General features: G+C 54.9%; 1 protein-coding gene across 1 annotated transcript in view; it reads left to right on the top strand.

Annotated features, from left to right (window-relative positions):
* The window catches only part of EFNB1 (ephrin B1), a 45,900-nt gene that overhangs the window by 10,827 nt on the left and 16,258 nt on the right, over window positions 1-18,815 (top strand). Inside the window, exon 2 of the mRNA XM_062502745.1 lies at window positions 17,556-17,833. Coding sequence (XP_062358729.1) covers window positions 17,556-17,833 — 278 coding nt within the window. The remainder of the gene's footprint in view (window positions 1-17,555; window positions 17,834-18,815) is intronic.

The following is an 18,815-nucleotide window of genomic DNA, read 5'->3' as shown; positions in this document are numbered from 1 at the left end:
GGATGCAAGCTGCATGTTGTCCCTGAGCACGGTGTGGTATGAAAACAATACCAGGGAGAATGCAGGGACTACCTACCCTGGGGAAGGGGTGTTCAGGATGGTGGGGAAGGGCTGTGGGATCCTCGTGGCTCCTGCTCTGCTAGACAAGGCCTGTTCCTCCTTGTTTTTCCTCTTTGAGGATGGAGGCACGTGGGTTGAGGATTGAAGCACATGGTTTGAGGCTGGAGGCGTGTTGGTTTAGGATGGAGCACATGGTTTGAGGATGGAATTACATGGAGTGCGTTGGAGGCATGGGGACCATGTCACAGAGCTCCCAGAAGTTCATCCATGCCTGTAAAACAGTTGGAGGTTTTTGGGGCATCAAACTTGGAAATACAGTGTTGGAAGTGCTGCAGCATCACACCAGGGCACAGGTGAAGGAGAAAAATTGCTGTATTCATTATCTGAATGGGATTCTTCCTTAAGGTGCCTACAGGTGCCCATCCCTGCTGTGCCCAGTTCTCCTGTGATCTGGCAGGAGGAACCTTGCCCACCCTGCCCTCCATCAGGAAAGTCTCCGCTGTCTTGTTGGGATGAAAGGGAAAAATCCCTTTCCTGGTTTATGACAGAGAGATTGCTGATACTAAGAATGGTTCCTTACAAAAGGAGTGGGTGACAGATACAAGAGCGCTGGGATAATTGCTTCCAGATGCTGACTCCCCTTGTCTCCGGGGCTGTGTGTGTTCCAGCGTCCTGCCAGCTCCAGTGAGCAAAAGCAGGGAGTCATCCCAAAAAACAAGGCTGGCTGGAGCTGTGTCAGACAGCTCGGAATGCAGCGACTCCTGATGTCACCCCAGCTTCTGGTGGCCAGTGTGATCCTGTGTGGCTGTTGGAAGCAGGTCGGCTCGCAGGGGCTCTCCCAGTTGCTCCTGGGGAACTGGGAGAACTGAAGGAGGAGTGCCGAGTGCTGCAGGACTGGGATATGCTCTGGAGTTGGCAGCATTGGCTGCATTGTGCACAGCAGGCGGCTCTCCCGGATCCTGCCTCCCCTTGTGCCATAAACACGGTGTTTTTGGCATCTGGGCTTTCTTGCAGAGAGCCTGGTTGCTGCGGCAGCTTTAATGATTATTTATTGGCTCTTAATGCCAAATAATGTCAACATCTGGCTGACGCAGCACACGCGTTCCTCATTCCATGAGGCATCTCCGAGTGCTCGGCGTTGGGTTGGCGTTGGATTGGCGTTGGGCTTGTGCGCTTCAGGAATTAGAAGGTAGCAAATGGTGGGGTTGTTTGGATACTCCCCTGAAGGGACAGATTCTTGAAGGGCTTCGCTGCTGACCTTCTCCTTAATTGCTGCTCTGCGGCGCCGGCAAGACCAGCTCAAAGGGAGCAATGAAGCGTCGGCACCAGCGCTCGGCCCAGGATCCTGCGAGGGGAATGCTGCTCCCTCCCTTCTGCTGGGATGGTGCCTCTCTCCATGAGATTCCCTGTGCCTGGCAGCTCAGAGCTCCACTCATAACACCTGTGTTAAAGTTAACGTTCTAACCTTCATATACACCAGCAGTCGATGCAGGATTTTTCCCAAGGTAACTGGAACAGAGGTAAATCCAGCTGATTATAAAGGTACCAGGGAAGAGAAGGGAGGAAAATGGCTTTGCTGCATGTTCTTGCTGATGGACACAGGCTTTGCTCCCCTGCAGCTTTCCCTGCTTTCAGCCCCAGACAGAGCTTGGAGGGAAAGAGAAAGGAAAATGTGAATGGAGGAAAATTTACTTCTCCTCTGATTCCTGTGTGGCTTCTGAAGGTGAGAGTTGAGTCACTTTGCCTGGAACCAGCTCAGCAATTCCACTTTGTCCCCAGAGAGTGTCTGAAGTCACGCAGGGAGAAATAATGGTGGGGGTTAAAAATAGACGCTGACAATAGGAAGGGAGGACTGGAAAAGCTCCGTGTCAGGCAAGGTGGACAGAGCCTGGTGAACAGCATTGGAATTGTCCACTGCTAGAGCTGGGCTTTACTGGGTTAAACTGGAGTTAAACATCATTTGCGCTCGGAACCTGAAGCGGATTTCTGTCTTGAGCTTGCGTGTCCATCCGGCAGCCTGGGGAAAGCTCTTCTGCTTTTAAGGGGCTTGGAGAAGTGAGGGAAGGACATGGCACTGCTGGGGCCAGGGCTGGGGAAGGAAATAGCTCAGTGAATCCAAATTGCTGGAGGGGGACAGGTGGGACAGGGCTGGGGCAGAGTAGAGTCTGGCACTGGCACCTGTGGAAGTGTTCCAGCTCCCCTGGCATTTTAAAGGCTCATCTGCGGAGTGAAGCACTTACCCTCCATCCACTTTGTTGCCAATTGGGATGTGCAGTCATGACCGAGCCCAAGGTGCTTTGTCGGGGTCTCCCAGTGCCACCAGCGGCCTCCGTTCTGGGAGCAGGGTGTGCACGGTGCTGCTTGGCTGGGGGCTGCAGAGCAGGATGGTGGGTCCTGCAGCCCTTGCCCGAGGCTTTTGTTAATGCTCACTGAAACCATCTGTGGCCACCGGAGCCTGAGCAGACCCCCGGGCGACAGCGGAGGCTGGGGCAGAGAGTCGCTGTCCCCGCGGAGGGGACACGGCCAGCACCCTCCCCCGGAGCGGCCGCCAAGCAGCAGGCGGGAGGAGATGGGGTCAGAGCTCCCGCTGGAGCGGGACCAGGAGCGATTCCGGCTTCTCTCTTAGTTTCCAGCTCTTTTCTTTCTCTCCTGTTCCTTTCCCGCTGGCAGCGCGCTCGGCCCTCTCCTGGTGCTGCGAGGACAATGGGGCTGCGAGGTGGGGCGGGAGGGGGACGGAGATGAAAGGGGAAAAGTAAAATCGAAGCATGTCTGGAAGGGCATTTTGATGTAAATGGGACTTTTTGATAGACTTTGAGAGACACCGGCAGAAAGGGCACCGGCCCCCTTCGGCGCGCTGAGCTCCCGGCTCAGCTCTTTCATTTCCTCAGGAAAAGGGCATTTTTTTTACCTCCTGTTGGGTGCAGCCACGGTTCCTCCTGGTGCTCTCCATCTCCCCCCGTGTCCTGGTGTAGAGCCCTGTGTGCGTGTCTTAATGACCTCTAACAACCGGAGCTCCTGTTCGGATGGTGAAAGCAGTGGCTGAAGCTCAGGAAAGGGAGATGGCTGCTTGCAGCCCGGAGGGCCCGGCTCTATCCCACCTTCCTCCCCCCGGGCAGCTCCCTGAAACCTTCCCCCTCCCCGGGGAGGGCTCGTGTTTGATCCGCTGCCGTGCTTTTGATCCCTGCCTTTGTCCTTGGCACCGTCTCGAAGCTCTCGCGTGTCGGTGGAGATGTGGCCTCACTGTGAGTCATCCTCCTTCCTTTCTGCTGCTGTTTTATTTTTCCCTTTTCCTTCTCCTGAGAGAGCACTTAGTAAAAGGAAGCAGCGCATTCATCCAGGAAACGGGAGCACAACAAACGCCTGCCGTTTATCCTTTCAAAGGCGTCTCCCTTGAGCTGTTGCTGCTGCTGTGACAGGCTGGGGAGAGAAGCAGCTGCTGGTGGGGGGCCCGGGGATGCTCCCCCGTGCATCCTCCCTGGGGTCCCTGGTCCTGCCTGGCCACGGGGAGCCCTCGGGGGGTCACTTTCCCATGTGCTGGCAGCTCCTGACCCTGCCAAGGTGGGAGGAGGAGAAACGAGGACAGAGCTGCTCTATGGAGAGAAGTCTGACAGGTCGGGGGGCTGGGAGGGGGGGCCGGGAAGGTCGTTCGGAGCAGGCATCCGTGTCCCCGTGCCGGCGCTGGGGAGCCCAGGAGCAGCTCTGTCACTTCTCATCTCGGAGTTGTTGCCTGAGCCCAGAGCTGGGCTCGTGTCCTCCCCGCACCTCCCCGCTGCTGCCTTCAGTCGTCTCACACACCGAGCTGTCAGCAGCCCAAAATTTACCACTGGCATAAACCCATCAAAAAGCCAAACTGTTGGTCGGTAAAAATGGCAAAGCAATTGCAGGGAAACTTGTTTCTTCCTCTGACAACTTCTGAGTCAGTCCTTTAATCTCTAATCTAGGTTTATGGTCATTTTATTGAAATGCCGGGCTCTGTGGAAAACTGACATGTATGACCATCATAAACCAGGAGTTATGTGAGCCCAGAATTGCCTTGATGGTCCAAGTGTCTGCAGGAAGCATTTTTAAAATCCGTAATTGGGATTTATTGGCCATTGTGGCTCAAACTGTCAGGAGAAAATAAAATAATCAGCCTGGGATTTTTTTTTCCTCTTCAGCTTTTGACTCTTTCCACATATTCTTAAGTCTTCCGGTGCTTTGCTTGCATGCTTAATTCCCTTGTAATGGGGGGATGTGGGTGAGAGAAGGGAGCCCATCCCTGTGGGTGCCCTGGCTCCCATCCGTGCAGGCTCCCCGTGCCCTCCTGTGCCTTGGGATGGCTGGGATCTCATCAGTGTCCCACAGGATGTGGTCATGGGCATGTGGGGGATGTGGATGTGGGGACATGGAGCAACAGGTGAGCCTAGAGGAGGCCTCTTGGCTGTTCCTCACCTGGGGTGGCCAGTTCGATGGATGAGGAGATGTGTGTGTTGGTGAGGTGTTGCTGGACATGAACGTAGCAGGAAGTGTACAGTGGGCTGGCAGAGGGAGAGGAGACACTCCTGTGTCCTGCCAGAACCAGTGTCAATCAAAGCATCCATTGTCATGGTGTTAAAATGTGCCAACACCAGAGCTTCAGGCCAAGGGCACATTTTGTACCAGCAGCCAATCTGAGGCAGTGCTATGGAGGGGGGAGGGCGAGCCCCACTTGGTGTTTGGCAAACCTCGGGAGGGACCTTGATGTTCCATCTCATGTTCTTTCTTTTTTGGATGTGTTGAACTGACTCACCCTTTGGGGATTTTCTTCCCAGTCTGTGAGTGACTCCTGTGCTTTGCCTTATGCCTGTCCATGTCCAATGGGGCATGGATTCATCCAGGCTATGATGAGTAGCCTGGATCAGTACTGCAGTCTCATCAGTGCTGCCATTCCCTGGCTCTCTGGTGCAGGATTCGCCCAGCAAAACTCCTGCCCCTTCCCCGTTATCTGCCATTCCCATTTTCTCTCCATTAACTTGCGACCACAAGCAACACCCAGCAGTGCCAGGTCCAGAGTTAGCGTGGAATAATCTGCTGGGCCTGATAAATATCTCTGCTTCTGTTTTGTTTAACAAATATCTCCTTTAATGGCACAGCTTTTTGTTAAGCTTCCTCACATTATCATCCCGCTTAATCATGCAGGGTGACTTCTAAAAGTACTTTTTTAAAAAATGCCACTTTTTATCCAGGTTTTAAAATTGAAACTCATTTTTTATCCAGAGGCAGGATATAAATGAGTCTACTAAAATTAGATTAATCCTAATAAGAATGTCAGTTATCATTTCTGAATACATTAATTTTTTTTTAAAAATTTTACATGCCTCTTTAGCTATAATTGCTGGTGTAATTTCTTACACAGACATGGTGTGTCCTCATGGTTGACAGAAATACTTAATGCAATGTCGACACCGCACTAAGTTCCAAATTAGTGTGTCGCAGACACTGCCAACGGTTTGAACTTTCTCCTTAATAAGTTAAAAAAAGAGAAAGGCAAAGAAAAAAACCACCTTACATGCAAAGAAAGATGTAAATGGATTGAGGGAGTTGGAGTGAAATGGGATAGCTGGAAGCTAGAGCCCCATGAAGGGCTTTTCTGGGAGAGGGAAGCAGCAAAAGGATGGAGGAGCTGGAGGTCAGGGAGGATATTTGGGGTCGAGCGAGGGGTTTGTGGGGTGAATCCTGCCAGCGGCTGGCAGCTGCAGGGCAGGATGGAGGAGCTGAGAATCAGGGAGGAGACTTGGAGTCTGGTGAGGGATTTGCGTGGGTGAGTCCTGCAAGGGGCTGCAGGGCAGGATGGGGAGGTCCCATGACAGCACCAGTGTGCTGCTCACCTGATGTTTTCCCAAGCCAGGATAAAGGACCCCCTTTTCTAGGGGGCACCCCAAAAGCATCGCTCCGAGGTGAGGGTTGGTCTCTGCTCTCACAGCTCCGCTGGGTTTGAGGACTGCTCTGTGGGGATTGGGGACCGGCTCTGCTTGAGGAGTCAGTGGGACAGACAGACAGACAGACCCCAGCCTTGGAATAAGCTCCTGTTGGATTGGTGGCATCAGCCCTCTGAGGCTCCCAGCGTGGTGGCACGGCTGGGACATGGCCCCAGCCTGCGTCACGCACCGAGTGGGGCAAGGACTGCTGCTGGGAATGCTGGAGCTAGCGGGATCTTGGGACAAGGCTCTGGGGGAGCATCTGGCAGCAGAGCAGGGGGGCAGGATGTGGTTGGGGGAGACTTCGGTCTCTCCTGCGGCTCTCACCAGTTTTCTTCCATGAGTGTGGGTGGCAAGGCAGAGGATTTCATCTCGGGGGGAGGATTGGGAACACTCCCCGTCCGCAGGCAATTGGAAACTGCTGGCGCTGGAGCGGGACAGGCTGGGTGCTCTGCCGTCCTCCTCCTCCTCCCCAGGCCCCAGGGCTGGGTTATTTTTAGGTTTAAACACGAGCTTTACTTAGTGCCTTGTGAAAGCTCCCTCTGGGATTGTGAGCCATGTGTCCCGGTGGAGTCTGGTGACATCCTTGGAGATGGAAAGAAGCACCGGTCCCGAGATCTCCAGCTCTGGCAGCGCCCATGACACCAGAGCCAGTGTTGGGTTCTGGTTCCTCTTCTCTCCCATTTCCAGCTGGAAGTTGTATGTTGGATTGAAGTTCAGCTGTAAATCTGGCCTAAAAATAAAAGCAAGTACAAGCCAGATCTCTTCGTACTGGAGGAGGGATTAAAACCTGACACTGCTGTGCTCTCTCTCCTGGCCCCTCCCTCAGCTGCTGCTCTTCCCATCAGCTTCAGCTGGGTAAACTGGGAGCACTGGAACGGCTGCTGAGGGTGGGCACAAGAGTGTCCCAACTCCTTCCAGCGGTGAAACTTTTAGGAAGATCTTTTTGGTGTAGATACGGAGAAAATTTGTGCTGTTGTGCCAGAAGAGCACCTCACAGTAGAGAAGGGGTGTGGGCAGCACTGGGAAGAGGTTCTGGGGATAAAGGGGCAGTTTTTGCCCTGCTGAGTGGCATCCAGAGCAGGACCAGAGGGGGACGCTGGATCCAGCTTTCCTACAGAGCTGGCTCTCCAGGCTTTGGTGATGGCTCAGTTCTATGCAGGAGGACAAGGGGGGAGAGAACAAATAAACTTTTGAGGACCTGTGACTCATCTTTAGCTTTTTCTCCCAGACCGCACACACCCCCGTGGAGCGGGGCCAAAGGACCTGGGCAGCTGAGTGCAGCAATCCAATGGTGGGACTGGTGTGGGAGTGAGGAACCTGGTTCAGCCTGGAGAAGGGAAGGCTTCAGGGAGACCTTGGAACCCCTTCCAGTGATAAAGGAGCTCTAGGAGAGCTGGAGAGGGACTTTGTATGAGGGACAGGACATAGGAGAATGGCTTCTCACTGCCAGAGGGCAGGGGTGGATGGGATATTGGGAAGAAATTCTTCCCTGTGAGAACTGTGAGGCCCTGGCACAGGTTGCCCAGAGAAGCTGTGGCTGCCCCTGGATCCCTGGAAGTGTCCAAGGCCAGGTTGGATGGGGCTTGGAGCAACCTGAGATAGGGGAAGGTGTCCCTGCCCATGGCAGGGGTGGAAACTGCATGGTCATCAAGGTCCCTTCTAGCTGGGGTTGGGCAGCTGTGGGCAGATGTGCACATGGCCTGTGTTGGGATGGGGGATTGGGAAGCTCTTAATAACCCCCAGTGCCAGTGGCAGCCGAACAAGTTCCCAGTAATGACGCCAGGGCTGAGGGCTGGTGATTTGCAGCTGCCTGGGAAGATGGCGCTTCCAGACAGAAGGCAGAGCTGGAATGCCAGAACTTGTTTGGCCACTGCGGGAGCCGGGGGATCAAAGGGCCTGGTGTGAGTCAGGGCGGCGCGGTGGGGGTGACGCTGCTCCCCTGGGACCAGGGGCTGGCAGGGCTGGCGAAACCCGGGAGACCTGTCGGGGCAGGGCAGGGCATCCCACAGCTGGGATGGGGAACCCTCCGCAGGGTTTGCTCCTCCCTGCCCAGTTCCTAACGTTGGGATTAATCCTTCAAAACCGCAGCATTGCATCCCTGGGCTGAGCCAGAGCCCCAGGGACCTGGGTGGGTGCTCTGGAGCTGTCACCCAGCCCTCAGTGGGATCTCCGGGGATGGAAACCCAAGCCCTGGGATGCAGCGAGGGGCTTCTGGGAGCCAGGGGAAATCCAGGAGACCCTGTGGTTTCTGCTGCTCCCCAGGGCATGTGTGGGCCTTATTTTTCTGCTATTTTTCTGAAAAATAATGGAGGAGGCTGGTGTCCCCTTTCCCTTGCTTTGGAGGTGGCTAGTGAAGTGGGAAGCTGAGGGATTTGGGGAGTCTTCCTGTACCCCTTGGAATGCTGCAGCATGCGCACACAGTCACTGTCCCATGAGGAGATTTGAGACTCCTGGCTGCAAACTGTGTTTGTGGGGTGCAGGGTTAAGTGGGGTGTCAGGTGCTGGGGTTCAGGAAGGAAGGGGCTCCCTCTCTTCTAAGGCCCAACTACCAGCTGTAACTTCAGCTCTTGGCTCTTAGCTTTCAGTTCTTTTTTTTTTAAACCGAGCTGGAAAAGTGAGAGGTGGGACAAGGGGAGGATCTTGGAAAACACTGGGGTATGTGTCAGGTCTGGTGTGCTGAGACCCCACCCGCCCTGCTCTGGGGAGGGGGGTGCTGCAATTTACCTCGTTCTGTCCCGACTGGGGTTGATCTGCATGAGAATGAGCGGGGCTTGGCGGGGAGGGCTTGTCTTGGGCTCCTTGGGCATATTCCTCCTGCTTTCCCTTCCAAGTGGGCGCCCGGCCGCCGCCGCAGCCCCTGCCAAAGTAATTCTTTGCTTTGGAACCGGGAGATGAAATCTCCTCCGTTTTATTTCGGAGGGGTCAGGGAAGGAGTGGGAACCCCGCTGATTCAACCGTGTTCCCTTTTAACCTGCCTCTCCTTCTCTCCCCGTCCTGGCCCCCCGTCCTCCGGATGAGCGGGGCTGTAGCCAGGGCACGAGTGGCCAAACCAAAGCCGGAAAACACACGGAGCCGAGCGGGAACACGAGCTGTTTCCGATGGATCATTTAATATCTGCAGCATCCCGAGGCCGGGATTGTGCTGCTCCTGGTGCCGTCAGGGTTTTCTGATGCCTGATGTGTGCTGGGCTCTGTCGTTCTGCCTCCATGTTCTCCCTGTGGGTTTTAGATGGTATTTTTTGGGATGGGGTCACGGTGCAGCATCCAGCTGCCAACGTCTTTTGGGGTAGGGATTGGGGTGCGGGTAGGAAAAGGTGAGTGCCCACTGCCCACACCTCGGCTGTCACCACCGCCCAGCCTCATTGTCTCACTTCTCTCTCCATTCCTACGCCAATTAAAGCGCCGTGTTGCCATTCATGGCCCTTATGGTTTTGTTCAGTTGTCTGTCAGCTCTTGTCAAGCCCTGTCCCCTTCCCCTCCCCCGTTTCCAAAAACAAAACCCCTGACAAACCCCCCTTTGAATCCCCTCTTACCTCACTCCCAGCGTGGGGCCCCATTGCCGGGGGATGCCGGCGGCGGCAGCGGGGAGACCGCTCCCCACGCCGCCTTTGTGGGCCGCCGCCGCCCCCCGGCCCTCGGCCTCCCGCTTCTGCCAGCATTAATTAGATAACTCGGCCCCTCTTGATTCCTCCGAGGGGAGATTGGGACGATCCAACTCCGGGGAGAAAATATGGCTTTTCTTCCTCTTTATTTTTTGGCCAAGCCCTTGGTTCCGTCGCTGCTGGAGGTGCTTATTGTGTTGGGAAATAACGGGTTTGGGGGGCGAGTGCGCGATGGGGCTGAGCGTGCGGAACTCCCGGTGTTCCTCATTCCCTGTCCGGACCCCAGGCGGGCACGGACGGGAGCCTGGGGTCCCCCGAGCCCACGCCAGCGGCTGCAGAGAGTGCTGCAGGTGGCAGCAGCAGCCTGCGCCAGTGCTCTGGCCCTAATTAAATCACTCCAAAATCCCTCAATTAGCAGCAGGTTTTGTTTCCCCCCCTCGCTAGGTTTGCATTGAGATTGTTCGGTTGCAGCGTCCGAGTGCAGGGATTGTGCATGGACCTGGGAGGAAGGAGCAGCACATGGCTGCTCCTGGCAGGCCCGGCTGCTTTGAGGGCTGGGAGCCTTTCCTCTCCTCCCTCTTCTCTTCTTCCTCCTCCTTGGGGCATGATGGTGGTCAGCAGCCGTCCCTGGAAGTGGTGGACTGGCATCAGGATGCATCCTGGCAGAGCCCACAATGGGACAAAGGAGAACGTTCTCCTTTTGTGAGTGCTGCCTTTAGTGGTGGTGATCTGTCATCCTCCTTGGGGCGGGTGGGGAGTCTGGCATTTGAATACTCTCCCTGGCCATGCTGTAATTATGGGGATAGCTCAGGGAGAAAGCCCTTCCTGCAGCCCTGCTGTGGCACAGGAGGGCTGAGTCAGTGGGGCCAGGGATGTCACCAGCTGTGGTGGCAGCTGCTGGCTGTGGGTGCTGAGGTGTGGCTGGCATCCTACAGTATCCATGCCAGCTTTCCTGATGCCTGCTGACCTGTTCTCCCAGTATCCTCATGGCTGGAACCCTCCTCTGCTCTTGGCAGGTGGTAACCTTGGTGTGACTCTTCCTTAGGACAAGGGGTCTGGACTGCAGGAGCAATCCACAAGCTGCAGGTTTGCAGTTGAAACCAGGATTCTGCTCCTGACTTGCTGTTTGAGAAGCCCAGAAGTGGTGGGTATTTTCCTGGAAAAGTGGGCTCTCTGCTGTGTCCCCCAGATGTTGGGTAAGGGCTTGGTCTTCAGAGCTATGGCAGTGACTGCAACATGTGAACAAAGCTCAAGGAGCTATAGTGAGACTTTCCCTGTGTCCCACATTCCTTGCATCCCAACTTCCCTGCTTCCAGGGCTGCTCAGGGTAAGCAAGGAGCTCTCTCAGCCTTCAGTGTTTGAGCCTGCTTGAGGAGAATTGCAGTCCAGACTGTTGAACACGAGGCTCCTGTTTGCCAAACCTTTTTGTGAAGCATTGGAGTGGCCTCTTGGCCATTGCCAAAGCCATGGGAATCCCCAGAGCCACTGGTTTGCCTGTGGAGAGGTGCTGGGAGCCATGCTGTGATTTGGGGCTGGTGTTTGAGCATGGACAGGCTACACTGCCTTGGACATCACACCCCTTTCTGGGCAGAGAGGGGCACTTGGGGTTCATTTTCCCCTGCACTTGGTGTTTTCTGTCCCTTCTGCTCAATCCCAACCTTGCCTTGACCATGACCTGTGTGGAACTTTCCGAGGTGTCTGTGCCAAGGGGATGCTGGCTGGGGCATCTTGTAACTTCACCTCAAAAAATCTCACCCCTGGCACCCTGGGGGTGTGGGGTAGGGGGGCTACCAGCTTTTGAGGAGCCTCCCAGCTGGCAGGGAAGCAACAAAAGGGTTTTGGGGAGCAGCAGAGCTGGAAAATGGCATCCCAGGGCTGGGGGGGGGGGGTCGGTGAGTGTTGCCATGGAGACCCGTTTATGCCTCACTGATGCGTCGTGTAAATCCGTTTGGAAACGAGAAGGGCCTTTTGTCTTTGGGAGAGTTGAATGGGCCTCATTAAACACGAGATGAGGAAAAAAAAGGGCCTTAGAGTATATCTGGGAGGGGGACTGGACGGGACGGCCCCAGGGGGGCTCAGCACAGGCTGTTCCCTCTCCCAGGGTTGGTGAGGAGCTGGGGGGGGCTGGAAGGTGAAAAATACCTCCTTGAACTGCAGAGACCAAAGGAGTGGAGGAGATATGAGCTGCTTTCAGATACCTGGAATTGCAGGCTCTGTGTGGCCACCTCAGCTCCAAAGGATAGAGCAGAAATAGAAGAGGGCTGCCGAAGGGCAAGGAAAATAATTATCCATAGATTAGCAGGGGGAAAAAAGATGGCAGGCTCTTCTAAAGGAGACTAATAATAGAGGAGCACATGAAAGGAGTGGGATCTGACAGTGTGGGGGTTCGTGTGCTCCTATTTACCCTCTTGTGGTGATGAGCGGCGCGATGGACGAGCGAGAAGGCGACAGATACAGAGGGAGGAACCTTTTCATTCCACTTGTAATTAACTTCCTTCCACGGAGTATCTTTGTTCCCAATAGCTGAATGGGAGTCAAATAGAAAGGGGCTGTGCCTCTGCATACTGGCACCACTTTGGGGAAGGGCTGTGGATGTTGGTGGCGTGCTAGGATCAGGTGGGCCTTTGGGATTAGGGTGTAATTGCTTTGGTTTGATTATCCTCATCTCTGGAGAGGTGAAGTGAGGTAGGTGGGAGCTGCACTGTCTCACTGATACCTCCTGGTGTCAGCAGGAGAACCTTTCCCTATGACAAGGGGTGTCTGCTGTTCTCAGCTCAAGCTCCCTGAAGACATGTAGTTGTCCCTGTCTGGTAATGCTGTTTGACCTGTGACATCCCACTTCACCTGAGTTAGGTTCCAGTTTTTACTACTGACCTCTCAGTTTTCTTTCTTGGTGAAAATACAGATTTTGGCAAGGGCAGAGGTGGCTGCGTGTCACCAAGGGAGCTTTGGATGAGCTGTGCAGGGACCATCCAGTGGCAGGAGTGTGATGTGGCTCTGTGACATCAGGGTCTGGAAAGCAGCTCTGGGGACAGGACTGATTCTTCTGGCCGGTAGCAAAGAGTCCCCAGTGCCTGGGCATGGCTGCTGTGTCCCAGGGAAGCTTGGATGAGTGAGGTGGAGAGGACAGGATTGGATCTGTGTGTGGCTGGGCACCAGCAAATCACAGAGTTCAGGAGCGTTTTTCAGGATCCGTCACCGAGTTTGAACACAGAGCTTTGGCTTTTTTACTGGATCTGGCCTTTTCCCATCCCTTCCTTGAAGAGATTCCCAGTGGATGGGTGCTGTGATCCATCTGGAAGGACTCACATGCTCTGTTGGTGTGGAGAGCTGGGCCCATGGGGGCTTCAGCTGCCCAGACACCAGTAAAAACTCCCAGCTCCTGCAGGTCTCGCTCTGCTGGGCATTGTCAGCCTTCCCTGCCAGAGATACACGTCCTCCATGTAAGATCCAGTTATTTTTGGATTTCTTTGAAACAAACAGCATTTAGCATATGTCATCTTGTATGTATGTCAACATCAGCTTTAGAACATCTTCTCCAAGGAGAAGGTTCTTGGGAGATGTTGTTCTGTTTTTGTCAAGCCTGAAATCAGGTGAGGGGCATTGTATGTCGTGGATGTGGGGAAAGGTGATGCTGCCCCAGAGATTTTGTGGTTGATATGGTGCAAGGAATGTCTGGATCCAGGGGGAGAGAAGTTGGAAAATGTGTTAACCCATTATTTTAAAAAATGGTATTTTTAAGCCATTTTTTGGTCTTCCCTAACAAAGAGCTGAAGGACTGTTGGATTTTAAGGCTCTGGATGACTTGTCTGCAGGACACTTGTGTCTGCAGGATTGCTGGGAATGTATTGGCTCATCCCTGTCTGTCCATGTGTGCCTACATGGAGGAGAGGTGCCTGCATGGGAGGGAGGTATGGAGGAGTGGGGTATCATTCCCAGTGATTCTGTGGCCAAACTTGCTCGGTTTTCCTCCTTAGCTTATGTTTTTCCTCCTCTCCCAGAAAATCCTCTGTGGGATGCCTCCGACACTGGGCCCTTGACTCTTGCAGCAGGTCCCACCTGTAGCCTCCGGTCACTCCATCACATCCTGCATTTTGGACCCCCAAGGGGGAGGGGGGGGATCTGCAAGGGATTGGGGGCCCCACTAGCAGCCCCCCAGCTCAGGGCATGAGAGAGGCTGCACTTTAATCCCATCTCCCTGCTCCGGCATCCCGGCATCCTGCTGCCAACAGAGCTCCCGTTGTTTACCCAACTCAGAGGAATCGGTTTACAAGGCTCACAAATCCCCTTTTCACCTTTCCCATCAGAAAACACCTCCCGAAACAATGAGGAAATTGGACGCTGCCACCTGATCGCTCCCAAGGAACCTGCGGGGCCGGGAGCTGGGGGCCTGGAGTGGCGCTGGGGATGGGGATGCCTGGCTGGGATGGCCAGGATTGGCTCTGCCAGTTGGCAGCCACGGGTGCCACCCAAAGATCACCTCAGGGGCTTTAAGGGATGAAGCTGCCAACACTCACCACCTGCTCAGCTGGCAAAAAAAAAAAAAAAAAGCTTTAATGGTTGTAGTTAATAGTTTCCACCCTCTTGGACACCAGGAGAAAGAATGCTGGGATGTTACCTGTGATCTGGTGTCAGTCGCAGGATCCCAGAATGGTTTGGGTTGGAAGGGACCTTAAAGCTCGTCCAGTTCAACCCCCTGCCATGGACAGGGATGTCTTTCACTATCTCAGGTTGCTCCAAGTGTCATCCAACCTGGCCTTTGACACTTCCAAGGATGGGGCAGGAATAAAGCTGGGGCCATTCTCTTCCTCCTCCTGCATAGTGGGAAAGGTAGAGTGATTCTTAATGCTGAGAGTTGTTTCAGCCTTAAGGTTAAGCTAAGTTTTAGTTTTCCTCTTTTTTTTTCCCCCTTCCCGCCTTAAAAAAGGGAAATCAAGTTGTATTTTCCAGAGGAACAGCAGATTCCCTCTTCCCTCCCTGAAATTACAGCGGGTGCTCTGAGGGCACGATGAATTTCCCTATTAATTTAAGAGTTGGTCTGTTCTCTCCTCGGGTTGAGATAAATCTGAAGCCATGTCCTTGTGAAGACAAGTCAAGAGTGTAATTCCTTTTTGTCTTCAACCATCCCTTGGAAGTAAAATTCCTCGTCTCCAGAACTGGCTGAAATCCTGCATTCAGGCAACATGTGACAATTTTTGGATGTTTTTTTCCTCTCTTTTTCTTGTGATAAATGTTGCTTTTCGCTGTGTGTTTTAAAGGAGAATTTCCCTGAGAACCAGCCTCTGGCATGGTGGGAGCTATTGTTGATCTTCTCTAGGACGATCATCACAAGCTGTTCTTCTGACAAAGCAGAATTTTTTTGGGAAATAAGGGTCTCTGTGTGTGGTGAAAAGCTGGAAGAGCTGTGTGAGGAGTTTGCCTCACGTTTATCTCCTCTCTGGTTCTGCCCAGGCTGTCATCTGGAAACAGCCCTGCTGTTGGAGTAGAGGGGAAATGGAGGAGAAAAGAATTGGGAAAATTGGAGGACAAAGGGAAAGCGGTCTGTGTGCAGGTGGGAATGTGGCTGGTGGGGAGCAGCGGTTGGAAGGAGCAGCACAAAGGCTCCATGCACAGGGAAGTGGCTCTGTCTTGCTCCGTGTTTGTGTGGATCTGGAACATGTTCCTGGGTTAATTCCCAGACAGCAGCTGTGTGCTTCTGGAGCTGAGGCTGAGTGTTCATGGAAGGGATTTGCCTCCTTGTTTTATCCTTACATAAACCAAAGGTAGGCCTTGGTCCTGAAGTTCCTGAGATGAAGAGGTGCCAGCAGGATGTGGTGCTGGGAGGTTCTCGGCTCCCTCGGTTACTTTATGGCCCCTCCCCCGCTTACAAATCCATTTGGCCTGATCCCAGCAGGTTGGTGGCCCAGGGACTGGTTGGTTTGCAGGTGTTGGCCAAGGTTTTGGCCACAGAGGTGTGATAGGTCCTCCTGGTATGGAGATGAGGGTGGATAGGAGCCTTCTCCTCCTGCTCTGGCAGTGCAAGACATCTGCTTGACTTGTTTGTGGCTTCCTGTTTGGCATCTTCTGGGCAGGAGAGAGCTGGCAGGGGATGGAGGAGGGAGCTTGAGTCACTCCAGAGTCCTGTGCCAGGAAGCCTCTGACTCAGCCCAACCGTGGAGAAAGGAGTGTGGGATCCAGCTGCCTCTCGGGGTGGGAACCCATGCAAGTGTTCACTTGCGCTGCGTGTCTGCGGCCGGGCGGGGAGGCAGGGACAGGGGCTGCTCCTGCCTCCTGCTCCTGCTCCGGCCTTGCGTCAGGGCTCCGGCCGTGGGTGGGGAAGCCTTTATCGCTCCCCAGTCTTTGGAAGTGTGTGCTGGCCACTGGCCAGGTGACCTACTTGGTAGTGTGAAGCAAAGCATGGCTCATCTGCCTGCAGCGCTGGGATGGAGCGGGCTCTGCATCCCAGCTGCGTCCCTAAAGACCCTCCAGGGGCCAAGCTTCCCATTCCTGGTCACCTTCTGCCCGAATCATGACTTGTACAAAGCTCCCTGCAGCCTCATGTGGCCAAGGTGCTGCTGGGGCTGGGATGATCCCAACTGCCCCATTGTGCTGCTTTGAGTGCTACTGGAGCTGATGTGGTGGAGCTGCAGCCAGGCAGGGAGGACGGACCCATAACCCCTCTAAATCCGGCTCTGTGATGGGGCTGTGCCTGTGGCTGGGATGCTCCTGTGCCCTGGCAAGCTGCAAGTGAGGTGCAGATGATGTCTGTGTGTCTGCCCTGCTGCTGCAGCTGGCACTGAGCTCCAGAGCCCATGCCAAGGGCACTGGGGGTGCGTGGGCTCCAGCTCCACCTGCCTGCTCCCAGCCCAGCCTGTGGATCTACTGGGCTCCTGCAGCCAAAGGCCTGGTGCTGGTTCCAGCTCTGTGGCTTCTTGCTAAGACTTGCATGGAGCCACGGAGCAGGTTGGTCTTGTGTGTTTGATCTTCCTTCCATGGAGCCTGCAGCTCCAGCTGGAGCAGCTCTCTGGAGGAGAAAGTATCCCGGCCCCCGTCCAATCTCTGGGGTGGGCTGGGGCAGGGATGGGCTGTGTCCGACAGTGGAAGGGGAAGCATGGCCATGCAGCCTTGGCAGAGCGCTCGCGTTGTGTTTTGCCGTGCCCAGATTACGTGAGAGAGTTGCAGCAGAGATAACTCTGCAGGAAAATCCATTCCCACCTTATCTCCCATCAGGAACGCGTTTAGTTGCCTACATCAAAGTAGATGATCTGCTACTTCCCTCCTTGCTGCCCTAATCCTCTCCTTCACGCTGAAAAAAACTAATCAGTGCCTTGCCCCCACCATAACGAGATCCGAATGTTAATTAACAGCATCTTGCCTTCCTACCTTTCCCAATGCCCTGCCTTCCAGCCCCGAATAGCTTTCCTCCCTCCTTGCTCCTCTCCATCCGGTCCTCCCACGCTCCTGGGCACGCTGTTGAGCCTGGCTTGGTAGAAGTTGTCCTGCAGGATGCTTCCTTCCCTTCCATTTAAGGGCAGGAATTCCTCAGGGAGCCAGGGTGTGGACGGGATCCCTCCCTGCGCCCCATTGTCAGGACTTCTCCCTACGCCTAATTATTGCCTGTCCCTGCAGGAAGCTCCTTGCCTGGCCGTCGGGCAGAGCCGCAGCGTCTCCCAGCCCTTTGTGGGAAGACTCATTCCCAGTTGGATGCCAGGCTTGGGACTGAGAAGGGTGCCCTCCCTCATCATGGCTGGTGCGGGGGACTGACCCAAACCAGCCCTGGTTTTGTCAGCAGGAGCCTCTCCTGTCTCCATGCTCAGACTGGGATGGTGAGGGAAGAGGAGAAGTTGTTTTTGGTGTCAAAGCCCTTCTTACAGAGGGTTACAAAGCACAAAATAAATGGTGTCAGAGTGGGGTGAGCCGGGCTGGTGTGTCCTCTGTTCCAGCATATGGTAACCTCTTACCCTCCTCTCTTGCAGGTTCATGACTGGGAAGGGGCTGGTCATCTACCCAGAGATTGGGGATAAACTGGACATTATCTGCCCCAAGGCGGAGCCGTCCAAGCCTTACGAGTACTACAAGCTGTACCTGGTGAGGAAGGAGCAGGCGGATGCCTGCAGCACTGTCATGGACCCCAACGTGCTGGTGACGTGCAACCGGCCCGAGCAGGAGATCCGCTTCACCATCAAGTTCCAGGAGTTCAGCCCCAACTACATGGGCCTGGAATTCAAGCGGCAGCAGGATTACTTCATCACATGTGAGTCGCCCTCCTCTTCCTCGCTGCCAGCCCTGGCTTGGGAGGGCTCGAGCGCCTGGAGAGTGTCACCAGGCGCTTGTGTGTGACTTGGCCGGTGCAGAGAGCTGACATGGATGGAAAATATGTCTCGCTGGATGGGAGCAGGGGGAGGAATGTGTCACTGGCCGAGTGGGTCACCAGTCCCTATCTGGCTGCTGTGCTGTGTCCCCTGCCCTGCTCATGGCTGGGAGCAGGAGCACATCTCCATCTGGGGTCGGCCCTGGAGTGCTGTCTTGAGTGGAGCCTATTTTTTGCTGCCATCTTTGCTGGAAGTGTTGCGGGGTTTTGCTTTGGAGCTGGGGAGAAAGAGGAATGGTGATGCTTGTTCTTATTCCTGGGTGTCGCCTCCTAGAGCAGCCCCAGTATTGGGAAGTGCTGGGGGTGTCTAGTGTGTGATGTGGTCAAAGTGGCTGAAAAATTCTGCACACTGGCTTTTCTGTTTGTGTCTTGGTGCACCATGACATTTTATGCAGGGGAGAGAGAAGGAGGCTGGAATTTTCTCAGAGCCTGTGGTCTGTGCATGCAGGGCATTGCTGCACAAAAATGTATCCGCTTGTGCCTGCTCTGGTGTGGATGGAGGGGGAGCTCAGCCGTGTCTGGGCAGTGCTGCCAGCTCTCTCTTTGTCCCCTCCCCTCCTCCTCAGCCTGGCTGTCCCCAGCTGGCTGGGTGCACTGCAAAGGGCATGGTGGCCCTGGCTCAGCGGCCCTCGCTGCGTGCCGTGGGCTCTGCGGCGAGCGGCCAGCACAGCGGTCACTGCCGCTGTGGGAGCGAGCGCCCGGCCGTGGGAGCCGTGTGTTCCCGGCTGGAAGCAGGGTATTTTTAGCCTGGAATCTTTGGGAGGGGGTGGCAAGGATGTGGCGGGCAGTGGGGACGGGGGGGGCTGTGCTGCAGCGTAGTGCTGTGGTGAGGCTGGTCTGGATATCCCCAGCGAGCCTGGATGGG

The sequence above is a fragment of the Cinclus cinclus genome, chromosome 15 (assembly GCF_963662255.1).
Source record: "Cinclus cinclus chromosome 15, bCinCin1.1, whole genome shotgun sequence".
Lineage (NCBI taxonomy): Eukaryota > Metazoa > Chordata > Aves > Passeriformes > Cinclidae > Cinclus > Cinclus cinclus.
This window is presented reverse-complemented; position numbering and strand designations above follow the sequence as displayed.